The sequence below is a fragment of the Erythrolamprus reginae genome, chromosome 3 (genome assembly GCF_031021105.1).
Source record: "Erythrolamprus reginae isolate rEryReg1 chromosome 3, rEryReg1.hap1, whole genome shotgun sequence".
Lineage (NCBI taxonomy): Eukaryota > Metazoa > Chordata > Lepidosauria > Squamata > Dipsadidae > Erythrolamprus > Erythrolamprus reginae.
The window spans coordinates 6,924,208-6,940,749 of NC_091952.1; the positions used below are offsets into that span (position 1 = coordinate 6,924,208).

A 16,542-nucleotide genomic window follows, 5' to 3' on the forward strand; every position below is an offset into this window, starting at 1 on the left:
TCTCCGCAGACTCGGGGCGGCTCACAGCAATAATAATACAATGTAAACAAATCTAATATTTAAGTTTAAGTTAATTTAAAACCCCAATTTAAAAACCAATCATACATACTAACATACCATGCATAAATTTTATAAGCCTAGGGGGAGGGAAAGTCTCAATTCCCCCATGCCTGACGACAGAGGTGGGTTTTAAGGAGCTTACGAAAGGCAAGGAGGGTGGGGGCAACTCTGAAATCTGGGGGGAGTTGGTTCCAAAGGGTCGGGGCCGCCACAGAGAAGGCTCTTCCCTGGGGTCCCGCCAAACGACATTGTTTAGTTGACAGGTTTGGTTGAAGGACCTAACTGGTCGCTGGGATTCGTGCGGCAGAAGGCGGTCCCGGAGATATTCTGGTCCGATGCCATGAAGGGCTTTATAGGTCATAACCAATACTTTGAATTGTGACCAGAAACTGATTGGCAACCAATGCAGACTGCAGAGTGTTGGTGTGACATGGGCGTATTTAGGGAAGCCCATGATAGCTCTCGCAGCTGCATTCTGCATTCTGGATTTCTTACCACCACAGACAGGTGGAGAGCATTTACAGTCGCTCATGCCCTCATCACCTCGAGGTTCAACTACTGCAATGCTCTCTACATGGGGCTACCTTTGAAGATTGTTCGGAAACTTCAGATCTTGCAAAATGCAGCTGTGAGAGCAGTCATAATTAATAATACTAATAATTTATTAGATTTGTATGCCACCCCCTGTTCTGCCAGGCTCTATGGTATGAATCTCCCAAAAATTCAAGGGTACAAATTTCAGACACACACACGTTTGAAAATTCAAAACAATGTTCTTTATCACAAAAATTCAAAAGAAACAAAGCACCCTTTTTGTATTGCAAAGAGCACTCGTCCCAAAACAAGCTGGTAGTCTGTACAATCCCCTTAATCAGTCCTTGAGTACTTAGCTAGCAGCTGTGAAGGAATGTCACAGCCCTCCTTCTTCCACGAAGTGAAACACACACACTTTGCTCTGCTTTGGTTTCAAAGTCATGAAAAATCAACAAACAGCAAGGCACAGTCCTGAAGAACAACGATCAGATAATCTTCCACAACGGTCCAAGCCAGCACGCTGATATTTATAGCAGCAGCTCTAATTAATGGAGCTCCACCCAAACACAGGTGGCCTCTCTTATCTCCTGTAATATTTCTTCAATTGGTCTCTTCTGTGCATAAGTCGGCGCCTGCGAGGGTCTAACACTTCCTCATCTGAATCAACTGAAGATAATGGAGATTGATTTCCTGGGCTGTGTGCCAAGCCCCCCTCTTCCAAGTCTCCCCCACTCTCTTCTTCGTCCGAGGAAACTGCACTACCTGACTCTGTCAGCAATAAAACAGGCCTATGACATGTTAATGTTTCCCCTGCATCCACCTCCACATTCCTTGGGGCAGGAGCTGGGCCAGAGCCAACTACAACACCCCCTCTTACTTATGGGACCGCCTCCTGCCATATGAGTCCCAGCAACCGGTTAGGTCCCAGAGAGTTGGCCTTCTCCAGGTCCTGTCAACCACACAATGTCGTTTGGCGGAGTCAAGGGGAAGGGCCTTCTCTGTGGGGGGTCCGGCCTTCTGAATCAGCTCCCCCTGGAGATTTGCACTGCCCCCACACTCCTTGTCTTTCACAAGAGTCTCAAGAGTCTCGACTTTTGTCGCCAGGTGTGGGGCAATTAGATCTTGGGCCCCTGGCCAATACATGTCATATATGGCTGTGATTGAATTTGTTTGATTGATTTTAATATATTGGGGTTTTTAGCTTATGTAGGTTTTTTTAATTAATTCAATTTGCCTTTGTGTTCACTGTTTTATATTGTATCCTGTGAGCCACCCCAAATCTTCAGAGAGGGGCAGCATACAAATCTAATAAGTAATAATAATAATAATTTACGATAAGATCACCTTTATTGCAGGGGTGTCAAACTCTGATATCATTGAGGGCCACGTCAGATTTGTGATTGACCTCAGGGAGACGGGGTGGGCATGGCCAACTCAATGCCCCTCTTGTTGGGGGAGGAGAGCGCCCTGGGGTGGCCCAAGTGCTCCGCCAGGGAAAACGAGCTCCCGAGCTTTGTTTTTGATTGCGACGGCCTCCTGCAACTCCCTGCCGGTGAAAATGAAGCTCCATTTTTGCTGGCAAAGGCCAATCTTTCGCTGTTTCCTGGGTGGCCCAGTGGGCCAGATCTAAGGACCCCACAGACCAGATCTAGCCCCTGAGGGAGGGCAAAAACAGCTTCCCCCCCCCCCCCCAGGGGCCCTCTGGAGGCCAGAAGCGGCCTGTTTCCCAAATTCTGGTGGGCTCATTAAGTTCGTGTTTTGCCCTCCCCAGGGTAGAAACGTCCTCCCCCATTCCCCTGGAGGCTCTCTGGAAGCCAAAAACAGCCTCCCAGAGCATCTGTGTGAGCCAAAAATCAGCTGGCCGGCACATAGGCAAATTGGAGCTGAGCTAGGGCAGAGTGGGCCTTCTCCGAGTCCCGTCAACTAAACAATGTCGTTTGGCGGGACCCAGGGGAAGAGCCTTCTCTGTGGCGGCCCCGGCCCTCTGGAACCAACTCCCCCTAGAGATTAGAATTGCCCCCACCCTCCTTGCCTTTCGTAAGCTTCTTAAAACCCACCTCTGCCGTCAGGCATGGGGGAACTGAGATATTCTTTCCCCCTAGGCCTCTACAATTTATGCATGGTATGTCTGTATGTATGTCTGGTTTTATAATAAGGGTTTTTAGTTGTTTTGGTATTGGATTGTTACATGCTGTTTTTTATCACTGTTGTTAGCCGCCCCAAGTCCACGGAGAGGGGCGGCATACAAATGCAATAAATAAATGAATAAATGAATAAATGAAATAAATGAAATAAATGAAATAAATAAAATAAATAAAATAAATACAATAAACAAAATAAATAAAATAAACAAACAAACAAACAAACAAACAGCTTGCATGCCAGCAGATATGGCTCCGCATGCCACCTGTGCCATAGATTCACCATCACTGCCCTAACATATAAATACTAACTGATAAATAGAAAGCATGCAACAATTCTCTTCTGCCCCTGAAGACCCCAATTCTCTGATTCCCCAACTCCCGCCCTCCGCCACCCTTGAGAAATTTTCAGGCAGCCCAGTCGCTCACTTGCTTTGTTTCAGGGACCAGATCATCCTTCATCCGCCGCTTGGTCCAGTCCTTGGCCAGCTCGTCCTCGGCTATTTCCTGCAAGTGGAAGACGGCAACTTGGGCGGAGGTGCGCCGGATGCGGCCACTAGGGGTTCTCTCAAAATCTTCCACGGCGCTGGGTTCGGGTTTCAGCTCCGGCTGCTCAGGGGGCTGAGGAGAGAAAAGCGGTCTGTGATGAATGAAGGCAGATGCTGGAAGGGAGGAAGAGAAGGGAAAGAGAGGAGGGAGGGGAAGAAGAGAGGGAGAATGAAGAGGGGAGGGAGGGAATGGAGGTAGAGGGGAAATGGAGACACAGACATGAAGAAAAAGGGAGAATGAAAGGATTAAGAGAAGGAGGAAAGGAAGGAAGTGGAGACAGATAAGGAAAAGTAAACGGGAGAATGAAGGGAGGGAGAGAAGGAAGGGAGGAAAGAAGGAAGGAAAACAGATAAGGAGAAGGAAAGGGGAGAATGAAGAGGGAGGAAGAGAAGGAAGGAAATGGAAACAGATAAGGAGAAGGAAAGGGGAGAATGAAAGGGGAGGGAGAGAAGGAAGGAAGGAAGGAAATGGAAACAGATAAGGAGAAGGAAAAGAGAGAATGAAAGGGGAGGGAGAGAAAGAAGGAAGGAAGGAAATGGAAACAGATAAGGAGAAGGAAAAGGGAGAATGAAAGGGGAGGGAGAGAAAGAAGGAAGGAAGGAAGGAAATGGAAACAGATAAGGAGAAGGAAAAGGGAGAATGAAAGGGGAGGGAGAGAAGGAAGGAAGGAAGGAAATGGAAACAGATAAGGAGAAGGAAAAGGGAGAATGAAAGGGGAGGGAGAGAAAGAAGGAAGGAAGGAAATGGAAACAGATAAGGAGAAGGAAAAGGGAGAATGAAAGGGGAGGGAGAGAAAGAAGGAAGGAAGGAAGGAAATGGAAACAGATAAGGAGAAGGAAAAGGGAGAATGAAAGGGGAGGGAGAGAAGGAAGGAAGGAAGGAAATGGAAACAGATAAGGAGAAGGAAAAGGGAGAATGAAAGGGGAGGGAGAGAAAGAAGGAAGGAAGGAAATGGAAACAGATAAGGAGAAGGAAAAGGGAGAATGAAAGGGGAGGGAGAGAAAGAAGGAAGGAAGGAAGTGGAAACAGATAAGGAGAAGGAAAAGGGAGAATGAAAGGGGAGGGAGAGAAGGAAGGAAGGAAGGAAATGGAAACAGATAAGGAGAAGGAAAAGGGAGAATGAAAGGGGAGGGAGAGAAGGAAGGAAGGAAGGAAATGGAAACAGATAAGGAGAAGGAAAAGGGAGAATGAAAGGGGAGGGAGAGAAAGAAGGAAGGAAGGAAATGGAAACAGATAAGGAGAAGGAAAAGGGAGAATGAAAGGGGAGGGAGAGAAAGAAGGAAGGAAGGAAGTGGAAACAGATAAGGAGAAGGAAAAGGGAGAATGAAAGGGGAGGGAGAGAAGGAAGGAAGGAAGGAAATGGAAACAGATAAGGAGAAGGAAAAGGGAGAATGAAAGGGGAGGGAGAGAAAGAAAGAAGGAAGGAAGGAAGGAAATGGAAACAGATAAGGAGAAGGAAAAGGGAGAATGAAGCGGGAGGGAGAGAAAGAAGGAAGGAAGGAAGGAAGGAAGGAGGAAAGGAAATGGAGACAGATAAGGAGAAGGAAAAGGGAGAATGAAGAGGGAGGAAGAGATGGAAGGAGGGAAGGAAGTAAAAGAGGGGATGGAGACAAGAGAGAGAGATGAAGACAGAGAGAAGAAGGAAATGGAGAATGAATTGAAAGGTGGTGGAGGAGGAAGAAAAGAAGCAGGTGGAAGGGAAGGAGGGGTAGGAAGGCAGATGGAGACAGAAGGTGAAGGAGAAGAAGAGGGAGGGAGGAAGGAAGGAAAAAAATTAAGAAATGGTTGCCATTGAGGTCTTTTGATTGCTTTTTTACCTCAGAACTTTGAAAGGAGAAGAGGGAACTTGTAGACTGCCCAATCCTAGTGATTTCTAGCTATGTGGCCTTCAATCCTCACATATCTCCCTTTTACTCCCTTTAACTCATTAGTGAGTTTCCAGATTTGGAAAACTATCCTAACATCACCTATTGTAGCTGTCTCTGCCTATCTTGAAAGCATTGTTGCAAAGAAATAGTTGCGTTTGCTTGCAAGTCTCTTGGAAAAGAAAATAGGAAAGACTGCTAGAGATGGGCAAAAGTAAAAGCTGGCAGGTGTGTGTGTGTGTGTGTGTGTGAGAGAGAGAGAGAGAGAGAGAGAGAGGTGTATGTGAGAGAGGGGGCATGTGTGTGAGTGAGGTATGTTTGTGTGTGTGTGAGTGAGGGGGCTGTGAGATGTGTGTGAGAGAGAGGGGGAGTGAGAGACAGACAGGTTGAGAGGTGTGTGTGTGTATGAGAGGTGTGTGTTAGAGATTGTGTGTGAGAGAGGGATGTGTGTGAGATATGTTTGTGTGTGTGTGAGAGAGAGAGAGGCTGTGAGATGTGTGTGTGAGAGAGAAAGAGGTGTGTGTGTGAGAGAGGGGGGGTGAGAAACAGACAGGTTGAGAGGTATGTGTGTGCGTGAGAGAGGTGAGAGGTGTGTGTTAGAGATTGTGTGTGTGAGAGAGAGAGGGATGTGTGTGAGGTATGTTTAGGTGAGGGGGGCTGTGAGATGTGTGTGTGTGTGAGACAGACAGGTTGAGAGGAGTGTGTATGTGTATGAGAGAGGAAATGTGTGAGGTGTGTGTGTGAGAGAGAGGGATGTGGTGTGTGTGTGTGAGAGAGAGAGAGAGAGAGAGAGAGAGAGAGAGAGAGAGAGAGAGAGAGAGAGAGAGAGAGAGAGAGAGAGACAGCTCTGCCTACTAATTGCTGTAGAACAGTGTTTCCCAACCTTGGCAACTTGAAGACATCGGGTCGCGAGTCTCTCTTGATGAGGTTGGACTTAGGGGTTCAGGTGGGCTTATTTCTCACGTACCTGCCTCCCAGCTGCGTGTCAAAAGCCCTGCCTGTGCTACTCGAGGAGGTAGCCGGGTTGGCGGTGGAGTTCCCCAGACTCATCGTCCTGGGGGACTTCAACCTGCCGTCACTCGGCGAAACCTCTGGGTTGGCACAGGAGTTCATGGCCACCATGACAGCCGTGGACCTGACTCAAGTAGTACAGGGTCCGACTCACGAGGGAGGGCACGCACCTGACATGGTATTCCTTTCCGAGCAATTGAGTAATGGTCTGAGACTAAGGGGCTTAGAAGTGTTGCCTTTGTCATGGTCAGACCATTTTCTACTACGGCTTGACTTCCTGGCTCCAATCCTTCCCCGCAGGGAGGCGGAACCAATGAAGATGTTCCGCCCCAGACGCCTGATGGACCCAGAGGGCTTTCAGACGGCGCTTGGGGTTATTCCAGAGGCACTCGTCCACAGTTCGGCGGAGTCTCTCGCGGAGGCCTGGAACACGGCTGCAGCGGGGGCTCTTGACCGGATTGCGCCTTTGCGACCTCTCCGAGGCGTTAGACCCCGTAGAGCCCCATGGTTCAACGAGGAGCTCCGGGAGTTGAAGCGCCAAAAGAGACGTCTAGAGAAGCGATGGAGGAAGAGTAGGTCTGAATCCGATCGAACACTTGTAAGAGCTTTTATTAAGACTTACAAAGTGGCGCTCAAGGCGGCAAGATGCGCGTACCATGCCGCCTTGATTGCATCAGCGGAATCCCGCCCGGCCGCTCTGTTTAGGGTGACCCGCTCCCTTCTTAATCAGGGGGGAGTTGGGGAGCCCTTGCAGAGTAGTGCCGAGGATTTTAACACGTTTTTCGCTGATAAAGTCGCTCAGATTCGGGCCGACCTCGACTCCAATTGTACAACAGAGTCGACTGACAACGAGTCAGTCGAGGTGACTGGGGCACGTACTTGTCCACCTGTCTGGGAAGAGTTTGATCTGGTGACACCTGATGAAGTGGACAAGGCCATTGGAGCTGTGAGTTCCGCCACCTGTTTACTGGATCCGTGTCCCTCCTGGTTGGTTTCGGCCAGCAGGGAGGTGACACGGAGCTGGGCCCAGGAGATTACCAACGCTTCCTTGGGGAGGGGAGTTTTTCCATCACTCTATAAAGAAGCGCTTGGGCGCCCCCTCCTCAAGAAGCCCTCCCTGGACCCAGCTGTCCTTAATAACTATCGTCCAGTCTCCAACCTTCCCTTTATGGGGAAGGTTGTTGAGAAGGTGGTGGCACTCCAGCTCCAGCGGTCCTTGGAAGAAGCCGATTATCTAGGTCCCCGGCAGTCGGGTTTCAGGCCCGGTTACAGCACGGAAACCGCTTTGGTCGCGTTGATGGATGATCTCTGGCGGGCCCAGGACAGGGGTTTATCCTCTGTCCTGGTGCTCCTTGACCTCTCAGCGGCTTTCGATACCATCGACCATGGTATCCTTCTGCACCGGCTGGAGGGGCTGGGGGTGGGAGGCACTGTTCTGCAGTGGTTCTCCTCCTACCTCTCTGGCCGGTCGCAGTCGGTGTTAGTGGGGGGTCAGAGGTCGACTCCTAGGTCTCTCCCTTGTGGGGTGCCTCAGGGGTCGGTCCTCTCCCCCCTGCTATTTAACATCTACATGAAACCGCTGGGCGAGATCATCCAAGGACATGGGGTGAGGTATCATCAATATGCGGATGATACCCAGCTTTACATCTCCACCCCATACCCAGTCAACGAAGCGGTGGAAGTGATGTGCCGGTGCCTGGAGGCTGTTGGGGCCTGGATGGGTGTCAACAGACTCAAGCTCAAGCTCAATAAGACGGAGTGGCTGTGGGTTTTGCCTCCCAAGGACAACTCCATCTGTCCGTCCATTACCCTGGGGGGGGAATCATTGACCCCCTCAGAGAGGGTCCGCAACTTGGGCGTCCTCCTCGATCCACAGCTCACATTAGAACAACATCTTTCAGCTGTGGCGAGGGGGGCGTTTGCCCAGGTTCGCCTGGTGCACCAGTTGCGGCCCTATCTGGACCGGGACTCATTGCTCACAGTCACTCATGCCCTCATCACCTCGAGGTTCGACTACTGTAATGCTCTCTACATGGGGCTACCTTTGAAAAGTGTTCGGAAACTTCAGATCGTGCAAAATGCAGCTGCGAGAGCAGTCATGGGCCTACCTAGGTATGCCCATGTTTCACCATCACTCTGCAGTCTGCATTGGCTGCCGATCAATTTCCGGTCACAATTCAAAGTGTTGGTTATGACCTTTAAAGCCCTTCATGGCATCGGACCAGAATATCTCCGAGACCGCCTCCTGCCGCACGAATCCCAGCGACCGATTAGGTCCCACAGAGTCGGCCTTCTCCGGGTCCCGTCAACTAAACAATGTCGGTTGGCGGGCCCCAGGGGAAGAGCCTTCTCTGTGGCGGCCCCGGCCCTCTGGAACCAACTCCCCCCGGAGATTAGGACTGCCCCTACTCTTCCTGCCTTCCGTAAACTCCTTAAAACCCACCTTTGCCGTCAGGCATGGGGGAACTGAAACATCTCCCCCTGGGCACGTTTAATTTATGCATGGTATGTCTGTGTGTGTGTCTGTTAGCATATGGTTTTTTTTTAAATATTTAAATATTTTAAATTGTCTGATTGCTTATGATTTGTTACTACATGTTGTGAGCCGCCCCGAGTCTTCGGAGAGGGGCGGCATACAAATCTAAGTAATAAATAAATAAAATAAATCTGGACTTCCACCCCCAGAATTCCCCAGCCAGCAAATGCTGGCTGCGGAATTCTGGGAGTTGAAGTCCAGATAGTATCTTCAAGTTGCCAAGGTTGGGAAACACTGCTATAGAATACCTCAGTCTGTTTATTATAGCTCAGCAAATGATGGAGAAGATACACACCGGCTGCCAATTGGTTTCCGGACTCAATTCAAAGTGTTGGTTATGACCTATAAAGCTCTACATGGCATCGGACCAGAATACTTTCAGGACCACCTCCAGCTGCATGAGTTCCAGTGGGCGGTCAGGTCCCACAGAGTCAGCCTTCTCCAGGTCCTGTCAACTAGACAATGTCATCTGACAGGACCTGGGGAAGAGCCTTCTCTGTTGGGGCCCCGTCCTTCTGGAATGAGTTCCCACTGGAGATTCGTATTGCTCATTTATGTCACCAGGCTTGGGCTGATTAGACCTTAGCCCCTGGCCAGGGAATGATTGTGTGGTTGCTGTACGAATGGATGCAATTGATTTTAACTTAACTAGGAATTTTAAGATAGTTATGTAATTTTAATTTAATCGGATCTTTCTTTCTTTCTTTCTTTCTTTCTTTCTTTCTTTCTTTCTTTCTCTCTCTTTCTTTCTTCCACCCTTCTCCTTAGACTCAGGGTGGCTTACAACATGTTAGCAATAGCACTTTTTAATAGAGCCATCATATTGCCCCCACAATCCAGGTCCTCATTTGACCCACCTCGGAAGGATGGAAGGCTGAGTCAACCTTGAGCCCGGTGATGAGATTTGAACCACTGACCTACAGATCTACAGTCAGCTTCAGTGGCCTGCATTATTCTACCTGCTGCACCACCCCGGCTCAATCTCAATTTATTGTAAGCTACTGTTTTTTATATGTTACAAGCCGCCCGAGTCCTCGGAGAGGGGGCGCATAGAAATCCAATCAATCAATCAATCAATCAATCAATCAATCAATCAATCAATCAATCATGTTTTGTATTTGTAAACACGAGAACCAGTTATAAAAAATAAAGAATTAGTCCAGAGAATCAGGGAGAGCTTCAACCCAGAGAGAGAGAGATGTTCCCAACCTGGACAAAACCTTCTTTCAAGAAATCATGTCTCAGTGAGTGAGTGATTTCTACATCTCTACAGATGTAAAGTCCCCATTGCAGCCATAAGTCGAGGACTCCCCGTAACACTCTTTCGAACACAAACCCAATGTCGGTCACAAGGAAAGCAAGGCGGGAGGCTCACCATCACCGGATGCTCGGAGCGGATGTGGTAGTCATGCCCAGCTTTCGACTTGTAGGTCTTCCCACAGTGGGGGCAGGTGAAGACCGGCTTCTCCAGCTCCGAGGGCTGCTTTCTGCATCGCTTCTGGTGGTACTGGTACCCCATAAGGCTGGAGAAGGTGGCCCCGCAGCCCTGAGGAGAAATAAGAAGGGGCCGCAGGTCAGGAAGGAAGGAAGGAAGGAAGCCTGGAACACACCCTCACTGTGTAAAAAAACAATACGAAATAAAAGACGTAAGAACATCAATTACAGTGGTACCTCTACCTAAGAAGGCCTCTACTTACGAACTTTTCTAGATAAGAAGCGGGTGTTCAAGATTTTTTTGCCTCTTCTCAAGAACCATTTTCCACTTACAAACCCGAGCCTCCAAAACTGTAACCGGAAAAGGCAGGGAGAAGCCTCCTTGGGGCCTCTCTAGGAATCTCCTGGGAGGAAATAGGGCCGGAAAAGGCAGGGAGAAGCCTCTGTGGGGCCTCTCTAGGAATCTCCTGGGAGGAAATAGGGCCGGAAAAGGCAGGGAGAAGCCTCTGTGGGGCATCTCTAGGAATCTCCTGGGAGGAAATAGGGCTGGAAAAGGCAGGGAGAAGCCTCCGTGGGGCCTCTGTAAGAATCTCCTGAGAGGAAACAGGGCCAGAAAAGGCGGGGAGAAGCCTCCGTGGGGCCTCTCTGGGAATCTCCTGGGAGGAAAAATGACTGGAAAAGGCAGGGAGAAGCCTCTGTGGGGTCTCTCTAGGAATCCCTTGGGAGGAAACAAGGCCAGAAAAGGCGGGGAGAAGCCTCCATGGGGCCTCTCTAGGAATCTCCTGGGAGGAAACAGAGCCTCCACCCTCCCTGTGGTTTCCCCAATGCTCTGGTTAGTAATGTGAGATTCCTGGAGCAGAAGCTACGTAGGATTAGGTTAAGAACTCTTGAAGCCTTTTTGGCAATGTTGTTGCAGTGGGCTCTGGCACTTAGGTCATTTGATATGAGAATTCCAAGGTCACATTACTTCTCCTCCTCCTCCTCCTCCTCCTCCTCAAATCTCACTCCCTTCTAACATTGATGATATTAATGATATTAATCTAGTTGGGTAATGAAACGCCTGCAAGAAAAGTACCAACCTCAGAGAGCACCATGACCCCGCAATCCAGCCCTGAGCTACAAATACAGTGGAACCTCGTGATACGAACCCCTCGCCATACGAACAATCCAACATATGAACCCGGGGTTCGGAATTTTTTTGCCTCTTCTTCTGAACTTTTTCCATCTTACAAACCTGCCGCCGCCGCCGAGAAGCCCCGCCACCCGACTGTCGCTTTTTGAAACAGCCGGGGGGCTTCTCAGCGTCCTCCTGAACCCAAACGCCAAACCCGAACTTTTGCCGAGCTTCCGGGTTTGGTGTTCAGGAGGCCGCCGAGAAGCCCCGCCGCCCCGCTGTCGCCTTTTCACTGGCCGAAACCTGGACTCCAGGAAGGATGTCTTTGTGATGTCAAAGCTCCGCCCATGGAATTCCCTATTGGGATTCCCCACCTCCTTTCCAGCCTCCTGACTGGCCCGAAAGCTCCGCGGCTCTTTTGAAAAGCTAACAGCCAGGCGGCGGGGCTTCTCAGCATCCTCCTGAACCCGAACGCCAAACCCGAACTTCCGGGTTCGGCATTGGGAGAACGCTGAGAAGCACACGGCTGTTTCAAAAGGTGACAGCCGGGCGGCGGTGGTTTTTTGCATTTTTTTTCTTTTATGCATTAATTCATTTTACATTGTTTCCTCTGGGAAACAATGTTTCGTCTTACGAACTTTTCGCTTTACGAACCTCCCCTGGGAACCAATTAGGTTCGTAAGACGAGGTATGACTGTATTCTTGTGACCTTGTTGCAAACATTCTTGCAGATAGCAAAATCAATACCTCATTTGGACACTTGAGTTTCCCCATCTGTTTTAGCACTTTCCTCAGCCTTTCCCGGTCCCCAAGTTCACCGAGAGGGACAGCAGCTTCCACAGGCGCAGTCTAGAAAAAAAGGGAATCGGAGGGGGGAAAATTACCCACTCACCTCAACTGCTACAGGTAGTCCAAGACTTTGGGGGAAAGTGCAAGGAAGAGCAACTAAAATAACACAGGTCTACAAAAAAATATTTTTTGTAATCATCGCAGCTGACCTTGTACTTTTCTGAATCATTTTTTTTGTGCTGATTTCAAAAATGTATATAGTTTTTCTATAGTAGGTATAGTTTCCACGCAGCAGCATCATTATTATAAGGTGTAGGAAATATACAGGCAGCATCAAGAAAACAGTAACATCAATACAAAAACATAATAATGAAAATGCATCACTATCAGAAACTTTATGCGATAGAGCGAAACTAAACATATCTTTGGAATCAGCATAAAATAGACAGATTACCTTTGCTGATTATTTTTGTGTGTGTGTGTTGACTGGTGTAATTAAGAGCCAGGAGACAAAAACTTATGACCTTGTATTTTTCTGAATCATTTTTTGTTCTGATTTCAAAAATGTATACAGTGTTCCCTTGATTTTTGCAGGTTTGAACTTCATGAAGTCTATACCACAGTTTTTCAAAAATATTAATTAAAAAATACTTTGTGGGTTTTTTCCCTATACCACGGTTTTCCCCGCCTGATGACGTCATATGCCATCGCCAAACTTTTGTCTGCCTTTAATAAATATTTTTTTAATAAACTTTAATAAATAAACATGGTGATTAATAATCTAAATGGTTGCTAAGGGAATGGGAAATTGCAATTTAGGGGTTTGATGTGTTAAGGGAAGGCTTGTGATACTGTTCATAGCCAAAAATAGTGTATTTACTTCTGCATCTCTACTTCGCGGAAATTTGACTTTCGCGGGCTGCCCCGGAACGCATCCCCCACGAAAATCGAGGGAACACTGTATAGTTTTTCTGTAACAGGTATAGTTTCCATTGCTTATTTGACCCCATGACAATCATTAAGTGTTGTACCACATGATTCTTGACAAATGTCTCTTTTTCTTTTATGTACGCTGAGAGCATATGCACCAAGACAAATTCCTTGTGTGTCCAATCACACTTGGCCAATAAAATTCTATTCTATTCTGTTCTATTCGATATTCACAATCTACATTGTACAGAGATCTACACGCAGAAGACCCCGACCTTGTTCACGTGTTCTGCCATCGTGTGATAGTTCAGCCCTGCTTTGGACTTGAACTGCTTTTTACAGTGCTGGCATTTCAAGGCATCCTGCAGCTAAAACAAAGGAGAAAAAGACATATATTTCAGACGAAGAAATCTAGAATTAATTTTTATTTTATTTTTAAGTTTCTTTTTTAAAGTTATATACTGCTTCACAGTGCTTTACAGCCCTCTCTAAGTGGAGAATAAGCCTCTTGCCCCCAATACATCTCCACCCCATGTCCAGTCAACAAAGCAGTGGATGTGATGTGCCGGTGCCTGGAGGCTGTTGGGGTCTGGATGGGTGTCAACAAACTCAAATTCAACCCTGATAAGATGGAGTGGCTGTGGGTTTTGCCTCCAAAGGACAATTCCATCTGTCCGTACATTACCCTGGGTGGGGAAATTATTGACCCCTTCAGAGAGGCTCCGCAACTTGGGCGTCCTCCTCGATCCACAGCTGACATTAGAGAAACATCTTTCAGCTGTGGCGAGGGGGGCATTTGCCCAGGTTCGCCTAGTGCACCAGTTGCGGTCCTATTTGGACCGGGAGTCACTGCTCACAGTCACTCATGCCCTCATCACCTCGAGGCTCGACTACTGTAATGCTCTCTACATGGGGCTACCCCTGAAGAGTGTTCGGAAACTTCAGATTGTGCAAAATGCAGCTGCGAGAGCAATCATGGGCTTCCCTAGGTATGCCCATGTCACATTAACATATTTGCCCCCAACAATTTTACCCATCTTGGAAGGATGGAAGGCTGAATCAACCTTGAGCCTACTGAGATTCGATCTACCAAACGGCTGGCGGCCAGTGATCAGCAGAAGTAGCTTGCAGTACTGCACTCTAACCACTGCATCACTGAAGCCTACCTACATATAAACCTATGACCACAGTTGTGTCCAAAATTTTCTTGCCGAGCAATACAATTCTTAAGTGAATTCTGCCTCATTTTACAACTTCCCATGGCTCTTATGTGAATCACCACCATTGTTAAATTAGTCACACAGTTGTTAAGTGAATCTGGCTTCCCTTCTGACGGAAGGTCGCAAAAGGGGATTGTGTGACCCTGGGACATTGAGACCGTTGTAAATACGAACCAGGTGCCAAGCGTCCGAATTTTAATCACGTGACGCTGCAATGGCCATAGGTGTGAAACAGGATCGTGTTACTTTTTTCAGCGCCGTTGTAATTTTCAACAGTCACTAAATTAATTTTTGTAATCCGTGGAACAGCTTGCCTCCAGAAGTTGTGAATGCTCCAACACTGGAAGTTTTTAAGAAGATGTTGAATAACCATTTGTCTGAAGTAGTGTAGGGTTTCCTGCCTAAGCAGGGGGTTGGACTAGATCAGTGATGGCAAACCTTTTTTTCCTCGGGTGCCGAAAGAGTGTGGGTATGCGCTATCGCACATGTGTGACTGCCCACACCCATAATTCAATGCCTGGGGAGGGCAAAAACAGTTTCCCTCACCCCCCCCCGGAGGACGGAAATGGTCTGTTTCCCAACTTCTGGTGGACCCAGTAGGCTTGTGTTTCTCCCTTCCCGGGCTCCAAAATCTTCCCTGGAGCTGGCAGAGGGTAAATACGCCCTCTTTGTCCTCCTGGAGGTTCTCTGGAAGCCAAAAATGTCCCAACAGAACCTCTGTGTGAGCCAAAAATCAGCTGGCCGGCACACACATGCATGTTGGAGCTGAGCTAGGGAAATGGATGGTATGCCAGCAGATATGGCTCTGTATGCCACCTGTGGCACCCGTGCCATAGGTTTGCCATCACTGGACTAGATAGAAGATCTCCAAGTCCCTTCCAAATACTTTACTCTACTCTACCATACCCTATTCTCCTCTCCATTCCACTCCTCTGTTTTAAGTCAAGGGCTACCTATAAATTAAACTGCCACAACCCAGCAATTACAATGCCAGGGTTCCAGGGGCCTGGAATTCAGAATTCAATTTATTAGATTTGTATGCCGCCCCTCTCCGAAGACTCGGGGCGGCTCACAACAATAATAAAAACAATATTCCATCGAAAACAAATCTAATATTAAAAAGCACATAAAACCCTATTATATTTTAAAAAGCAAACAACATATACATACCCAAACATAGATATAAAAAAAAAGCCTGGGGGAAAGGTGTCTCAACTCCCCCATGCCTGGCGGTATAGATGGGTCTTGAGTAATTTACGAAATACAAGGAGTGTGGGGGCAGTTCTACTCTCCGGGGGGAGTTGATTCCAGAGGGCCGGGGCCGCCACAGAGAAGGCTCTTCCCCTGGGGCCTGCCAAACGACATTGTTTGGTCGACGGGACCCGGAGAAGGCCAACTCTGTGGGACTTTATTGGTCACTGGGATTCGTGCAGTAGTAGGCGGTTCCGGAGGTACTCTGGTCCAATGCCATGCAGGGCTTTAAAGGTCATAACCAACATTTTGAATTGTGACCGGAAACTGATCGGCAGCCAATGCAGGCCACGGAGAATCAAGGTCCCAGGAGCAAACCACAAAGGAATAGGATAAAAATTAATCTTGGGCCAGAGTTAACCCATCCAAAGCATCGGTGACTAACGCAGTGGATTTCATTTCTCGCCATTTGAACAGAGAATGCGTTGCTTTCCTACTTTTTGGCAGACTTCCATGTGCTTCTTGAGACCCAAGACCGTCTTCCGGGAGATCATGCCACAGGTCGGACAAGCAACTTCTCCTTTCTCGTTGATTATTCTCTGCCACTGCTCCTCAGGGGTTGCTGGAGAAGAGAAAAAGGACAAACCATGAATGCTGGTCAGGCATAACAACAACAACAGCAACAACAGAAGGGACCTTGGAGGTCTTCTAGTCCGACCCACTGCTTAGGCTGCATTACCGCAGACAAATGGTTATTTAACATTTTCTTTAAGGAACTTCTAAAGGTAAAGAACAGGAGGAAGAAGGAATGCTAACAAGAGCGCAGAAAGAAAACAGGACAAACAGAAGGCAAATAAGAAACTAAAAGGTTATGGGAACGGAAATTAAATTAATCTCAATCAATGTAAATGGTTTGAATTCATACACTAAAAGAAATAGTATATTTAATAAATTACAAAAACAAAATTTGAATATTGTTTGTCTACAGGAAGTACATATCCCACAAAAAAAGGAAAAACAATTAGAAAATGAGAAAATTGGGAAAGTATTTACAGCTTTATCACACAATAAGAAAAGAGCGATTGCAGTATATGTTAAAAAAGAATTAGACCCAAGAAAAATATATGCAGACAAAAAAGGAAGGATTTTAATAATAACAGTGACAATT

The 16,542-nt window shown here is 47.7% G+C and overlaps 1 protein-coding gene across 1 annotated transcript in view; it reads right to left on the reverse strand.

Annotated features, from left to right (window-relative positions):
• Positions 1-16,542, reverse strand: part of ZNF512B (zinc finger protein 512B) — a 57,104-nt gene that overhangs the window by 6,949 nt on the left and 33,613 nt on the right. The window contains 5 exon segments of the mRNA XM_070748768.1: positions 3,165-3,356; positions 10,072-10,242; positions 11,992-12,093; positions 13,239-13,331; positions 15,872-15,996. Of these exon segments, the coding sequence (XP_070604869.1) occupies positions 3,165-3,356; positions 10,072-10,242; positions 11,992-12,093; positions 13,239-13,331; positions 15,872-15,996 (683 nt within the window).